At 38.8% G+C, this 15,753-nt stretch overlaps 1 protein-coding gene and 1 long non-coding RNA gene across 7 annotated transcripts in view; one reads left to right on the forward strand and one right to left on the reverse strand.

The window, feature by feature from the left end:
• The first annotated feature begins 2,551 nt into the window (after window positions 1-2,551).
• HNRNPD (heterogeneous nuclear ribonucleoprotein D) overlaps window positions 2,552-15,753 on the forward strand; it is a 17,366-nt gene continuing 4,164 nt past the window's right edge. For 2 of the 6 annotated variants that reach the window (XR_014264282.1, XM_082463897.1), the window contains exons 1-4: window positions 2,554-3,107; window positions 4,943-4,999; window positions 14,213-14,381; window positions 15,000-15,161. Coding sequence is in view for 4 of the 6 variants with exons in the window: in XM_082463897.1 (XP_082320023.1) it covers window positions 2,872-3,107; window positions 4,943-4,999; window positions 14,213-14,381; window positions 15,000-15,161 (624 nt within the window). In the remaining 2 variants the exon portion in view is untranslated. Of the gene's footprint in view, window positions 3,108-4,942; window positions 5,000-14,212; window positions 14,382-14,999; window positions 15,162-15,753 lie in introns of all 6 variants that reach the window. The other 4 variants (XR_014264281.1, XM_082463899.1, XM_082463898.1 and 1 more) reach the window with 4 other exon arrangements.
• Window positions 7,373-14,206, reverse strand: LOC309661910. Its single transcript, XR_014264361.1, has 2 exons — window positions 7,598-14,206; window positions 7,373-7,511 (listed from the first exon to the last, which is right to left on the reverse strand). It is a non-coding gene; the product is annotated as an uncharacterized lncRNA (long non-coding RNA).

A 15,753-nucleotide genomic window follows, 5' to 3' on the forward strand; every position in this document is an offset into this window, starting at 1 on the left:
GTTTGCCTGAAAGATCCTAAACCTAACAAGTTGTCATCAATAATTCAACCAGCAATTAGTCTATTATGTGTGTTATGTGTACGTGTGTGCATGAGGAAGGAAGGATACATAGAACACATTAACTTTACTCTCCAGGAACTCATGGTCTAGTAAAATTATATATTTAGAAAAACAGAAGTAAAGATAAAGACTGTGAGAATGTATGATTAATTCTGCCTCAGGGAGTCTGGGAAGGCTTCACAGAAGTAGGAACATTTAATTGGGGTTTTGAAGGATGAACAGGAGTTTACCAGGCAGATGAAGAATGTGAAAAGAACTAGGGTTGAAGTTGAATGGGTTCTCAGAAGAATGCTGGGTGGATGCTGGAGCATAGGATGCAGAGATTTGGACCATAATATGCAGGGATATGAGTGATAAGGCATCATACATACTCACATAACACATAATAAAGGTGTTAGCTTTAAAATCATTCCTAGGTTTCCTGGAATTTTTAATATAAACTCCAAGAAAGTCCAGAAGTTACTGGGCTACATGTGAATTAAAATAAACCTTTTGGGAAAGTCTATTACTAGAAGGCAGGCATGTCTAAAGCTGTCTTAAAAGCAAAAGTGGCGGGGCGGGGGGTGGTGGTGGTGGGATGAATTGGGAGATTGGGATTGACATGTATACACCAAAATGTATAAAATGGATGACTAATAAGAACCTGCTGTATAAAAAAATAAATAAAATAAAATTTAAAAAATTTTACAAAAAGCAAAAGAATCATCTTTTGAAGACAGAAGAGATTCAAAAGGCACCCCCTTCAGGTGAGCTGCTTCTTAGTTGTCTCTAAGTTGGAATATTCGGTTTGAGCACAATACCCACTTTCTTCTTGGCTACTGTTCCTTTTTTTGGGGGGGTCCGTGCCACGCTGCATGAGGGACCTTAGTTCCCCCAACAGGGATCCAACCCCGAGCCCCCTGCAGTGGAAGGGTGTCGTCTTAACCACTGGACCGCCAGGGAAGTCCCTTGGCTACTATTTTGACAGGTGGAGACATACCTGAAGTCACTACCACTTGATCTGAGATACACATTCTTGGCACTGCCTCTGTGTGATTTACGTAATACAGGAGTTCAGTAAGATTATATTTTTAAGACGTTTTCAGAATTTGATTTGTATTCTTGAGTTTTAATTATTCTGTCACGCAAATCCTAACTTGACTAATTATAAAAAATTAAGTGTTTTCAGTCTTCCTTTGAGATTTTTGGATAGTGTTAATACAAATTCATTTAATTACACAGTGGAAAACAAATATTTAAACTCTGCAGAGTTCTTTTCGATATTTCACACTAGTCTTCGTTTCCCCAGTGCCTGGGCACACGCTAAACAGGCAAATAATCATTCGTTGACTAAAGAAGTACCTAAAAACTTCATTTTCTTCAAGATGTAATTGCAGGAAGCAGCAAATCCCAAAGCCTGAATAATCCAGTTTCCAGCCAAGGCGCTTGGGATTTCTAATAGGTCTATTAAAGAACTTGACTGTTAGCCTGCATAAAATTCCGAGCGGTGTTTAACAACAGAAAACTCCCCTAACCCACAACAAACTGAGAAACCTTGTAAAGAAGATTCGCAGCATCTATATATTCTATTTAGTACAAGGGCTAAAAAACATTAACTTAAGTGAACTCTTGGTTGATCTAACACCCTTCCTAACTCCTAGTATTTTCAAAGAATCGTGGTAGGTTTCAGGATCCTCAAATACAGCAAGCAATGCAAAACAATCCCTGTTCCTTAAAATACGCAAGTTACCTGCTTCTTCTGACGAAAAATTTCAGGAGAAAAGCAGGCAAGCAGAAGTCTTACTTGCAAAGCAACTCTTAAAAGAAAAGCAGCCCTAATCGTCAACGGCCTCAGCCTGCCCGCCAGGGGTTGGGAAGCGCGGCAGCTGCAGCCCGGGAAACCTCAATGTCACCCGGTCGCGGGCGACTACGGCGGCCGGAGGAGCTGCCGCAGTCCGTGCACCCACGCGGCCAGGCGCGGCGCCTCGCTCAGGCTACCGCGAGCCAGGCGTCCCCCGGAGTCTGTGGGACAAGGCCGACACCTCAGGCCAGCCTCCCTTGTCGGGCTGGCACCGCTAACACGCGGGGAGCAGCCGGCTGTGCGCCTCCCCTCCCCCACTCCAAATCCGCAGGCGCACAGGGTACGGCCGCCTTCCGGGAGGTGCTACCACACCCCTGCCCTACGCCGCTGCTCCCGCCCGCTGCTGGGGGTGGGGGTGGGGATGGGGGTGAGCCGACCAGGAACCCTCGGAAAAGCTGCGGCGGACGAAGGGGCCCTTCTAGCCGCGCCTTCGAAACAGCGCTCCTTGTTCTCGATGGTCTCCGCGCGGCCGTCTTATAGAACGCCATTTCCGGTTCCCTTTAAAGGCCCCACGCTGTGCGGCGCAGCGCGTGCGAGGAAGGTATAAAAGGGAGCGAGAGGGCGGGACCGAGGAGGAAGGGGAAAAAAACTAGCGGTAGAGGGGGCGGGGGAGGTGCAAAGGGCGCGCTCGCGCGCCACGTGACCGGGACGCGCCGTTCTTCCGTCGGCCATTTTAGGTGGTCCGCGGCGGCGCCATTAAAGCGAGGAGGAGGCGAGAGCGGCCGCCGCTGCTTATTCTTTTTTAGTGCGGCGGACGAGAGTGGGAGTGCGCGCCGCGCGAGAGTGGGAGGCAAGGGGGGCAGGCCGGGGAGAGGCGCAGGAGCCTTTGCATCCACGCGCGCCTTCTCTGTCTTGTTGTGTGCTTCGCGCGGTAGAGCGGGCGCGCGGCAGCGGCGGGGATTACTTTGCTGCTAGTTTCGATTCGCGGCAGCGGCGGGTGTAGTCTCGGCGGCGGCGGAGGCAGTAGCACTATGTCGGAGGAGCAGTTCGGCGGGGACGGGGCGGCGGCGGCAGCCACAACGGCGGCGGTAGGCGGCTCGGCGGGCGAACAGGAGGGAGCCATGGTGGTGGCGGCGCAGGGGGCAGCGGCGGCGGCGGGAAGCGGAGCCGGGACCGGGGGCGGAACCGCGGCCGGAGGCACCGAAGGAGGCAGCGCCGAGTCGGAGGGGGCGAAGATCGATGCCAGTAAGAACGAGGAGGATGAAGGGTGAGTAAGGGGCGGCCCGGGATAGTCAGGCCCAACTATCCCCCCTCCCCCTCCTTCTCCCCCGCCATTAGGCCTCGTTCCCGCTCTCCGCCCGTGCTCCAGGCTCCCGTGCAGCCTTTTTGCACTGTTATCCCCTTCTCTACGCCGGGCTCCCCCGGGCTTTCGTTTCCTTCTTCCCCTGCTGCTAATCGCCCCCTCCCCCATCACACACGTTTCCACCTTTAGCCGTCACCATGCTGCTCCCCGGCCCGCCCTTCTTCCCTCCCTCGCCTTGGGTCTCCTCCCACCGACTTGGCCGCCAGGATTTTTTCCCGCCTGTCGAGGGGTACCTTTTTTCTTTTCCCGCTGTCTTCTCTCTCCCCAGTTTTCTAAAGTCCTGGGCATAAAAACGCAATCAGATACAAAAAGCCCTTATGCCTGGATAACTAAGGTTTATTTGGTGCTTCTCACTGCAGCATCCCTAGACGATGCCATTCTTTGTAAGCACATGCTTCGGGGAACGTGTAGGTTGTCCAGCTCTGCTCCTCCCGTCTTGGCTTCAGGCCGAATGTTTTTCAGTATTTTGAGTAAGTTTCGCCTCAGCCTTTTCGTTTTTCTACTGTACACCATCGTACAACGACTTGCTTGCATAGTCCCCACTTTCTAGCCTACGGAACCAACTGGGCCTGGTGAAATTCCCCGACTCGCCTGTTGGTATGTTGGTTTTGCTCCAAGGGCTTTCCTTAAGTTCCTTGTCGGCGGGGCCTGCACTTGGCTGGAGCTGGTCTACCTCCGGCTTGCTGCCCGCCCTTCCCCCACCCCGCAGAGTTGTTCTAACCGCGCACCTTTTTCGCGCCCTCAGCTATTGGGTTCCTCAACTCTTCGTACAGATAGTGTACTCTTACCTTACTTTTTCTGTGCAATTTTCATTTTTTACAACCCACGCCGTGCCCAGAATCCTTTTTTTGGTCTCTCTTGATTTCTCCTTCCCGCTCTCACCTACTTAAGTTACAGGAGGCCCACCAGCCTTCTTTCATAAAATGAACAAATTCTGTAATGTGCTATGGTTTTTATTCTTTTTGCAGGTTTTTAAGTAGTAACTTGTTTTCTCCGATTGGAATACGTTGTATATGTTATTTAAAGCTGCATGAAATTTTTTAGAACGCAGCATTTGGGAGCCGGGAACATAAAATAGGAGTTAGCAGGAGGGACTAAGTCAGGGGTTCTTGGTTGGGTTTTCTTCTTATTCCCGTTACTGATCGCTGATGTTGGGTTAACGCTTCCATTACTTTTTGTAATTGGGGGGTGTGTGTGTGTAACAAGGAGAAAGGTGTTGGCTGGAAGGTAAAAGCAATAAAATGTCGCTTTAACTCAATATTGGAAAACATTCCCTTTATTAGGAAAAAGCACAAGCTTTGGAGGGGGGAGAGAGAAGCCCTTTGGAATATAGGATTTAATATTCTCAGCCTAGGCAGACTCTTGTCGGGCTGTTTTGCTGATTGTGCTGGCTTTGGGAGAGTGGAGGTGGGATGGGAAATGAGCCTTTCTTAATTTATCTGGAATTATATATAGCTTAGTTTAAGAAAGGGATATGTTAAATATTTGGAAACTTAAGCCTTTTAACATTTTGGTTTTTTTCTGAATTCTGTTCTTCGGACAGAGGCACCCAAATGATTGTGTAACTTACTGTTTGGGGCGGGCTTTCTGTTCTGATTTTTCAAGTCACAAAGCAGCTGCCTTTGTAGTTATCTACTGTTGAACCGAAGTGTAAATGAATTAAAGTTTTTAACCCTAACAATGTCAAAAACTAAAACTAGAATTTTGATTGGTTGCTGTACCGGTTGTTAATTCCCTAGCCATTCAAACTCCTCCCCACGACACTCTGAAGCAGCGACGGCACAGCGGGAAGAATGGTAAAACTTTTAAATTTTATTTCTGTAATATAAAGGTTTCAATAGTCATAACATGTGGAGGCTGTGTATTGGTTAGTTGCCCATTGATCCCCAGGAAATTCTAGACTTTAGTACAGTAGGATATTTTGTACCTGGGATATAAAACCTTTTTAGGCATCATGTGTGATCTTTGGGCAGAATTGATGCCATTACGTGGTTTTTGGTCTGTGGTAATGCATGTAATTGTGGTTTGGCCAATTAAAACTTAATATAATAAGTAATGATATTTTTATATTTGGGCAAGAAAGTATTTAATTTTAAATTTGATTTGTTTTAAGACAAAAAAATTTTTCTTGTAATTCTAAGTTTAATGTTATACGTGAAGGTTATCTGCTACAATAAAGTGTGTGTTTAAAATGTATTGCATGTTATACTGAAATATTCTGGAAATGTCAGTAGTAAAACAATTTTTAAAGTAGTGATGTATATGCAAAAATGACTTTTTTTTAAAATCACCAACCATATTTGTAAATAGAACTTTAATAAGAATTGCACATGTACTATTAAAGGCGTGCTGATGTGGCTTTCCACTACAGCTTAAATCAGATTTTTAGATTTTCAGTGTGATTTGGTTGGAATGTTAATTACAGTTGGTTGGTTGACGTATTCACAATTGCATGACTTTTTGGAAGGCTGGTAGATTGAGTATTGTTCTTTTTATCCCTCCTGTTCCCCTAAATGTCAGTATTTCTGCCTTCAGGATTATATTTGAGTTTTCCAGGAGTTTGTATCTACCACCACTGGAGTTTAGAGGGCCAGTAACTTGCAGATAGTTGATTTAACATCTGTACAAACAACATTCTAAGAGCCCAGTTGGGACAGTATTTACATTTTACAGGAGCTTATTATTTTCTTTAACTGAAATCTGTCCAGTTTTATATTGGAGATAAAGTGTGACATACAGAATAAAAGTTGCTTGGTTTTTTTTTTTGTTTGTTTGTTTGTTTTGGTTTTTTTTTTTGGCCGCGCCACTCGGGATCTTCCCCGAGACCAGGGATTGAACCCGTGCCCCTTGTATTGGGAGCGTGGAGTCTTAACCACTGGACTGCGAGGGAAGTCCCCAGAATAAAAGTTTTTTGATGGAAATTATTCTATTTGGTCCTGTGATAGTTCAATTTCACTGCTAGGTAATAGTGGCAAAGTAAATAAGAACAAATTAATAACTGTACTTGACTTTATTACTCCATTACATATTTCAGATATGTAAGCAATTATTTTCAGTAATTTGAAAGGATCATAAACTTATGTTTAAAGGTTGTTGCTTTGACTCTTGCAGAAATTATATGTGGTCTGTTAATACTATAACTTTGCAAGTTTTTTGACCTCTTAGGAAAAGTGGACAATTAAATATTTATAGTTAATGAACATTTTCGATTATGAGGTTTACTTTGAGTTTACATTTAACAAATATTTTCATTTTTAAAGTTTAATACTTGACTTTTAAAATAATGTACCCCCGCGTGCCACAACAAAAGTTCCAGCGTGCCGCAGCTAAGACCTGGCGCAGCCAAATAAATAAATAAATATTTAAAAAAATTACTGTCCGATCAGATAGCCTCATCTGTTACACATATTCTTGTTTTTCTTTTTGAACAGAAAGCCCTCAAGACTTAATCTTTTTGGTGTCTGCACTTGCCACCCTATCTGTTCTCTTGTCTCCCAGTTTGAGGGAAATTGGGCAGAAGTTTAATAATAGTGGTGAGGGTAAGACTGGTTACTAGATATAAAATCTAAATTTAATTTCTTAAACACATTTCTGTGTGTGTATCTTTTTACAATTCTAACTTGAGACTGAAGTGAGTTACAATTTCATCCTAAAACTATTTTAAAAATCAATTTGTTGCAGACTTAAGTGGTTTTTTTTTCCCCTTAGTACAAGAATAAACAGCTATTTTGAGGAGGACATGCCTGTTATACCTCTAGTGGAGTAAAGCGTTTCCACAATTTACTATGGACCTTTAGAGTAATTATTCACTTACATAGTAAAATGCCTTCCTGAGCTCACCTCATTATAATTTTTCCAACTTTAACATCCCTAGTTTTTACTTAAAAGCAGTTGCACTGATATTTCCCATTTTGGTGTGAACTCATTACGTTCTCTATAGGGCTATGATCCTTTCAGTGTGTAGGTACTTTAAAATTAGTGTCTGGCAAAATATGCATGCCATGTATAGTAAGCTACCTGGAGACAGAGTTTTTACTTTCTCATGATTATTGGGGAACTATAATATTGTAGCTTTCAATTTTACAAGGTAGGTACATTGACTTGCCTGCATTGGGTTAGGCAAGAAGCAGAATAATCCCGTTCATTTATGAGCCAAAGTACAGCAATACTTTTCTAATAACAGGACTGTTGATCTAGTTCTGTAACCATTAGTGTATAAACTCAAGTGTGATTCTTCCTGTTTGAGGATTTTGTGAATTAATTGTGCTGTAGGTTGTCTCCTGTCTAATTTTTAAGAAATGGGTTTACCTAACACTTTGTTGTTTTAAATATTTGAGATTATAGTCTATACCCTAGTGCTTAAAAAAAACCCATTTTTTAAGAAATGGGTTTACCTAACACTTTGTTGTTTTAAATATTTGAGATTATAGTCTATACCCTAGTGCTTCTGGGGCATCTTGAACGTTGTTTGCTTCGTAGAAGAGCAGTTACTTTTAGATACAAAAGCAGTCTTATGCCAAATTTACGGGCCTTTGATTCCGTAAGTTGGATTTACTGTAAAGTTGAGACCCTGAGTACATGGGTCTGAATTTTAGCATTCTTCGGAACCTTTGACAAGTTTCCTGGGTTAATTGTAGTAATGGATGCCCCCAGATTTGAGATGATTAACACCTAAGGAAGGAGTACGAAATTCTTTTCATTTCAAATTCTTATTTATCATGAAGGATACTAAAAATCACCTGACCTTTTGGGTTTGGAATTGGAGACTATCATTGAAGTTTTTGAGTGCTGCTTTTTGAGATAAATATACTTGTGGCCCCTTCTATAAATTAAGTGTATACTTACTGTGTATTTTTTTTTTTTTTTTAAACATTGCTTGGGTATTGTTATCTGTAAGGGTGCACTTAATATAAGAAGGTTTTGAATCTGCTGTTGTGTGTGATTCATGGCCAACATGGAGAATGATTAGTTTTAGCTTGAAAGCATTTAAAAAGTAATAGAATAATAACTTTTTCCATATTCCAATTAAACCTGTGCACCTCGAGTGTGTGCATATTCACAAATGGAGTGAAACAACTTTAGTTCTGCTTCAACGTTTTAGTAGATAGGGCACTGAACTGGATGCTGGAAGCGTGGGATCTGTTTCTGTTACTTCACTTCCAACAGTGTGGTCTCAGGTAATATAACATGTTCGTTACTTGGTTTGCTGATTTGTGTGTTGGAAACAATGCTCACCACAGGAAGATTGACTACATAGCCTGCTTTCATAGCTTGTGTGTATTTATCCTGTGCCTTAATAGTTGATACTGCCAGTGGTTTACTCCTGTGGTGTAAAGGTAAGCATGTTTTAGTTTCTGGAGTATTACATATTGTACATTGGAGCTAGACATTTAAGACTGTTTGGGGGTGGAGTGGGGAGACACGTATTATTACTAGCAGTGTTTGGCCAGTAATCAAGGTGGTAGTTTTTAAGTATTGGGTCCTATTCTGTAAGCTCCTGCTTATCTAGACTTGAAACTACCATAAAGTCCAAACAGCCAGGAGACTCAACTCTAGTTTCCCTACCCCAAGTCTTGTGAGAAAGATAGATGAAAAACTATCAGCTAATATACTCAAAAAGTAACCAATAATGTCATGGAATGAATCTTACATAATTTTCCCCTTATATTATTAAAAAGTAATGTGATTTTAAAGCATTGCAAGATTCTGAAATTCCATCAAGGTAAAAATCATTTTCTGAGTTTAGTGTTGCTATTTAAATTGGTTTCTAATAAAAAAAACTTTATAGAATTGTGAATGTGTAGTAATCTCAGTTAACCAGAACCTTAACCTCTAGGTTAAGGAAACCCCATTCCTTAACCTCTAGGTAGAGGAGAGTTTACCTTATAAAGCTGATTGAGAGTTTATTTTAAAAGTAAAAATACAAGATGTCATTCCTGCTTGGGAATGAAATGAAGAAAAGGGGAGATTTTGGGTTAAACATTTAAAGTTTATTCAAAAACAGTCATGTTTAATTTATTAGCTATTATGTTTCAACTCACTTATCTTTTTTAGTCATTTAAGTTCATTCAAAGTATGAAGAAATGAGATCTAATATATTACCTAGAGGAATTAATCTTTTTTATTGACTTGTTAAAAGTTTGTCAGACTGTTTCCAAGGGTATTTTTTATACAGATTCTAAAATGATACCATGTGATACTACCTAGTTGCAAAAAGTAAACCCCTCCCCATTTTAGGTTAACTACTGACTTAATTTTAAACTAAATCTATATTTTATAAGGAAAATAAATACTCATTTCTTATCTATTGGTGAGATTTCACTATACTTAATGTCATTTTAGGATTGTAAAGGAATAATTTTAAGGATAAATACCAGAAGTTTTATTTAAATAAGGATTAGTGGTAGGTTTGAGTAACATTACTCTAAAAGGTGACAGTGATTGGCCAGTTATGTTGTGTACTTGAAATATATATCAGATCGACATGCTGTTGTAGTTTTTAAACTGTCAGAATTTGTTATGAAACCACATATGGAAGGCCATGAGTTGTTAGGAAGTGTTTAAAAGTTACAGAATCCTTTTTTTCCCTTTCCAAAATTGGGAAAAAGTGTAATGATGTGTTTGTCATTTACCTTGAATAGGGTAGTAGGCCAAGTATCTTTATATAAAAAAAACTTACTGTTGAGTAGAGTGTTAAACCTAGAAACCTCAGTAGTATTGAGAGTAAAGTTCTTAGATGGGAAAAAATAGTATTAGAGCAGTTTCCACCAGCCAGCACTGCTCCATGTATATTGCTGTTTATATTTTGAAATTATTCCTTACTGAAGTTACTGGCATTTATGTAGAGTACAGACAAGTCATCAGTGTGATTTTGGAACTACATTTTATTTAAGAGCTTAGAAAACCTAATTTCCAGTCTGTAGTTTTTACATGGGATATTTAAAATTTCTGGGTTAAGTCTTTAGCATTAAAACTAATCTTAGGATCCATTTATATAAAACTCATCCTGGCCTTTTCCCTTTAATGTTGGAAACTTCATATAGCTCATGCAGATTAAAAAAAAAAATTTAAGCCATTGAGTAAGTGAAAAAATTGCTTTATTTAGATTGTGCTCTATCCTTACTAAATAGTAATTTATTTCTATTGAGCACTTGGGATGTGTCAGACCATGTTCTGTGCCATTTAAATCCTCACTGCAGATAGAGGTAAGCTCTTAGTTCTGGAGGAAGGATTTAAACCCCAACCAGTTTGGCTTACTGCCTTTAAATGTACTTCCTCTCGAAGAGAGAGTCCCACAAAGCAACCTAAATTCTCATTTGGAGAGTTATCTGCACTGAGTTGTATAACTTTGTGCCTGTCATTTAATGTTATAATATGGTATAATGTCAGTATCTATAAGGCAAGAATATTTCAATTGTTGAGTAGGTGTTTTAAGTTGAATACTATATTGCCTTTGGGGTGCTAAATAACTTTACAGATAGGATTAAGAAATTAAACTTGATACTGTAGGTAAAGTCCTACACTTTAATTGGGATTATTGATTCACTTACAAGTAAGGATCAAATTTTAAGCTTGTATTGCAGTATTAGGGGCCCATTTCTGCTACTTGAACAAGTCCTGTGCTGTAGTTTTAACTTTCGCTGCTCAGGATTTTTCTGAAGTTCCAGCTCTCCTTCATTGTAAAGTGTTTTGCACATCTCTGCAGGGGTGAAAGCAACTTGAAAGTCAGTCTTTGTGTTCAAGGCAGCAAAGGTAATCTGGACAGACACTAGGTATTGTGTTTTAAGCAAGATACAGTAATATAAAATATAGAATGTTTAAATTGATACCATCTTATATATACCATCCTGTAATTTGAGGCAGAGCAGAATGCTGGTGTTTTAGAGAGGCTAAAATAAGTTCCCATTTATCCAGAATTAAGATAACAGACTTTTTCTTATGTGTTACACATGTATATTTTGGTGTGTCTACTGAGTAAAAATGGGGTGAATTTATTTAATATGCTAGATTTAGTAAAGATAGAATGGATTTGGTACAGCATGTGTTCATTGTAGTATATCCACCTGTCTGGTTAGGTTATCAGTTGTGCAGCACCCTTCCTTATTAGAGCAGAAGAAAACGAGTGCTTTTGGGCTGCCAAAACGTAATGAATTTGCCTCAAAAAAGAGCTAGTTAGGCTCTTGCTCAGAGCCTGTTTACTTTTACTTTACCCCAAATTTGAAAAGTTTGAGTGCCGGCTAACTTCCTAAAAAATGGAAGGCGGGGGAAAGCATTTTAGAATAGCAGCTGCTGATTAATCTGGCAAAAATGAAAACTAGAATTTGTTAAAAGAGCTAAGAAATAAGATGCACTTAGTGTATAATAAATAGTTCTCTAAGTTCAGAAGACCCTACGGGCATGCTATAGTAGCATAGTGTGTTAGTGGTGACTGACTCAATGTTAAATCATGATTACTCCATTTGATTAGGAAGGCAGAAGAGTGTGTGTGATATGCCGTAGGAAAAAAAAATCATTCCAAGTAATTGAAGGTTAAAAACAATTGGGGAGAGAGATTAGGAAGGCAGGCAATGCTTGAAGGAAGGTAGACTATTTGGCTTCTCATTCTCTAAAGGTGCTGGATAGCTGAAGTTTTACTACATATTTTGCTCTAATTTTTTGAGAAACAGTAATCATTCTATGGATGTATAAATTATAGTTGACTAGGACATTTAATATTCTGGATAAATGGGATTTGATTGTTTAAGAAGGATAGCCTCTTTGGTGACCTTTTTTAACTCTAAGGTAGACACGTTTAACAACGTCTTTACTCAAGACTATATTAAACGTGGAAAGTTTCTTTAGAGAACACTTACTGGGCCAGTTGATGAATTAGTATGCTTATCTAGTATTTAAGAAAACTGACTCCCAATGTTGAGAAAAAGTTTGGGGTTTGTGAATTAAAGAACGTGCCTCATTCTTGATTTATTTCTTTGTAATTATTTTTTGTTAATTTTAAATTGAGGACACAACCCAATATAAATATTGCCTTGGTTAAATAAAATCAAAACTAGTTCTGTCTCTGAGGAACAGACCGGACAGACACAGAATTTTCTTGCCTTTCAATTTTAGTTTTTTTTTTAAAGACTTTTGTTATTCTCTTCAGCTTGAAGTAATTTCAGACTGTTAAATTATCGATGGAAAGTTTCTGTAATAATCACAGAAGTGGTAATTTAATAGTTAAATTTCAGTTTAATTGAAGTTTCTATCTAGAACTTTCCATGAATATCTGAGCCAAGAGGTCATTACCTTGAAGTCCGTTTCTTTCTCATCCTTAAAAAGATAGCAGTGTTCTCTTCACCTTGAAAGAGTAAATGTTGGTAATGTACTTTCATCTATGAAGGAAGTGCTCTGGATCTTTAGGTTAAAAATAAAGGTGCTTAAGGCAATTTAAGTAACTTGGACTGGATATTATTTCACTGGATATGAAAGAAAATGTAATTGAGAAAATACCTCAACTTTTTTTCCCCATGGAATTGTCAGTAAACATTAATAATACCTGTACAACAGTGTGGGTGTTTTGTTATGCTCATTTGATTATAAAATATAAAAAGAGTTAATAAAAGTTACTTAAAGCATGGAAATTTTATTAGCCGAAGTCCTGAATGTAAAGCATATAAATAGTCCAGCTCTAGAATACAGGTACAAGTTGAAAACCTAACCTAAATGGGAAGTACACTATATGCCTAAAAATAAGACTTCTTTTGCGTTAACTTTATTAGAAGTAAGAACAAGTCTGATAAAATAGTAAGATCAGTAACACCTCAGTTAATCTGGCATCTGTAGGTTAAGTAGAAGCAAGATCTTATTCTAGGGATAGACTTTGTCCTCTTGTTGCAAGAATTGGCTTTAGTGGCGATATCCTAAAAAGCCCACAAGATGGAGATGTTCCTGCTTTAATTTCTTTTCAGAGCTGGAAGTTAGCACCACACCCCCATCGCCACCCCTCCCCCTGACCCACTGCAGTTGCAAAGATAGAACTCATTGACCAAGCATGATTTTATTCTGATGGTGAAATTGATTTTTAGCCCTCACATAACAAATTCTGACAGTTTATCCTTAAAATAATAATCTCTAGTCCTGTCTCTTTAAAGGGTAGGAGGGAGGTATATGTTAGCTCTTTTGTGGGAGTGGGTAAAGGGGGCAGATATAAAAGGGATCACAGAGCTGCCAGATCTGAGCTTTATGGCCTTTTGCTGTAATAAAAGTAAGATTTCACTTTACAGTTTTTTTTGGGGGGGGGGATGCATTTTTGGTTTTAAAGTGCCTTGGTGGTTTCCACTTACCACCTGTCACTTTTAGCATTTTAAAGGTTTAAATATTTTATTGCTGGTTAACTGAGGTTCTACTGGAAATAAATAATCTAGGTTAATTAGTGGATTGTGCTTCACTGGGTAATTTTTTTGTTCATTAAATTGCTTACTTTTGTCTTTATTAAGGATTCTTAGCACATCGAAAAACTTGGTTTGCAACTTAATTGTGAGACTTTCCCATTTTACGTGCTAAGAGTTTTGTTAATGAGAGAACAGTTAAGAAAGGAGCTTCAGCATAGACACATGCTAGTTACTGTGATTAATGGGGACCTCATAGCCTTTTCATAAGTTCAATAAAGATTTGGAAGAGAAATTTCAAGGTGAAATTCTGTTGCTGTTACCAGTATTTAACTTGTAATTTAAGAAAGACAGTGTATACTGTTTTTACTTTGGGGATACATTTCTCTTTTTGGCAAGTCAAAAGACTTAATCTGCTGCTTGCTCCCTATTTTGTAATTATGCAGGCGCAGTAGTGACAAACAAAACTTTCCAAAACTGTAATAGGGTGTTCTTGATATGTGGTTATGTAGGAAGAGTGAGATTTTAATACACTGCCCAGTAAATTGGTGCAGTTTTGGGGAAGGTGTTATTGATGTGGATACTTAAGGCAAAATTAAAAATTTTTTTTTAGCATTTTAATATTGCTTTTTGTCTTTACAGGAAAATGTTTATAGGAGGCCTTAGCTGGGACACTACAAAGAAAGATCTGAAGGACTACTTCTCCAAATTTGGTGAAGTCGTAGACTGCACTCTGAAGTTAGATCCTATCACAGGGCGATCAAGGGGTTTTGGCTTTGTGCTATTTAAAGAGTCGGAGAGTGTAGATAAGGTAGTGTGCCATGTGTTCTAATCAGTTAATAATACAAAATATGTGAATAGTTTGATACAATTAATCTGCCTATTATTTGTGATTTCCCCTTTTGCAGTTATACGAAGGAAGAGATAACAGCTCTTGCCAATACGTTTTATGAAGAGAGTCAGATTCAAGAATTTTTTACTGAAAACTTCTGTGTGCCAGGCTCTACTGTATTAAAATTAATTTTAAAAACCTTAAAGATGCCTAATTAGAAGGATATGCTGTGATAAGTTCACAGAAATACAGATTTTGAAATTTGCTAGGCAAGAAACTTCTGACTGAATCATTTTACATTTTAGTCTTTAGGCTACAGGGAAGTAGCAATCATGCTTATATTGCCAATAGGTAAAGGCATGGTGGTTGTCTAGTAATTGATTAACTCCTCATTCTTACTGACCTTTAGGTTTTTAAACATTGTTATATATTAGCTGATATCACATCACCACAATTGACAGTTTAATTGTGAGCTGGTCAACATATGCCTGGCATTAGCTATATTTATTTAACTATAATTATTTTTAAGTAAGTTAATAATCTCTGAACTTTAGTTAAGATATATATCTTTCAAATGAAAAATTTCCATTTCCTTAGGTCATGGATCAGAAAGAACATAAATTGAATGGGAAGGTGATTGATCCTAAGAGGGCCAAAGCCATGAAAACAAAAGAGCCTGTTAAAAAAATTTTTGTTGGTGGCCTTTCTCCAGATACACCTGAAGAGAAAATAAGGGAGTACTTTGGTGGTTTTGGTGAGGTATGTGATAATATTTTGACCTAGTTTTTGTTAAAATTAGTGTGAATATAATTGTCACATTATAGGTTTTTCACTGGGTTTTCCAAAGTTGTTTTGAAGTTTGGACAGATTATGCGATTTGTTTTGAAATAAGGATAGTATAAATACTTCATTAGCAGGTCTTTGAAGGTTAGATGATTGCATTTTCTAGTTTATTGAGGAACTATTGTATGCATAGCATCCTTGGGCATACCATACACAAAGATGAAGTAGACATTTTCTTACTGTGGAATTTACTGGATTAGTAGAAAGCTATAAACAAGAGGAAGAAATTCAGGTTGGATTACCTGAGATGTAGAAGGAAATGGTTCAGTTGAGAATAGGGAAGAAATAAACTAACAATAGGGTGTAATGCCTTCTCAGTTTAAGCACATGTATATGTGCAAATTTTATGAGGCTAATTATAGACTTAGATTCCTTTTATGAATTAATGATTTAAAGCTAAGTTGAGAAATTTGTGGCTTTTGGACCCAGATACAGCCTGTAGACATCCTTGGTTTGATTCAAGCAGAACATATTGCATGTTTAGTTGTTAGTATTTAGGAATTGAGAT

This window comes from Balaenoptera physalus (assembly GCF_965194825.1).
Source record: "Balaenoptera physalus genome assembly, chromosome: 5".
Lineage (NCBI taxonomy): Eukaryota > Metazoa > Chordata > Mammalia > Artiodactyla > Balaenopteridae > Balaenoptera > Balaenoptera physalus.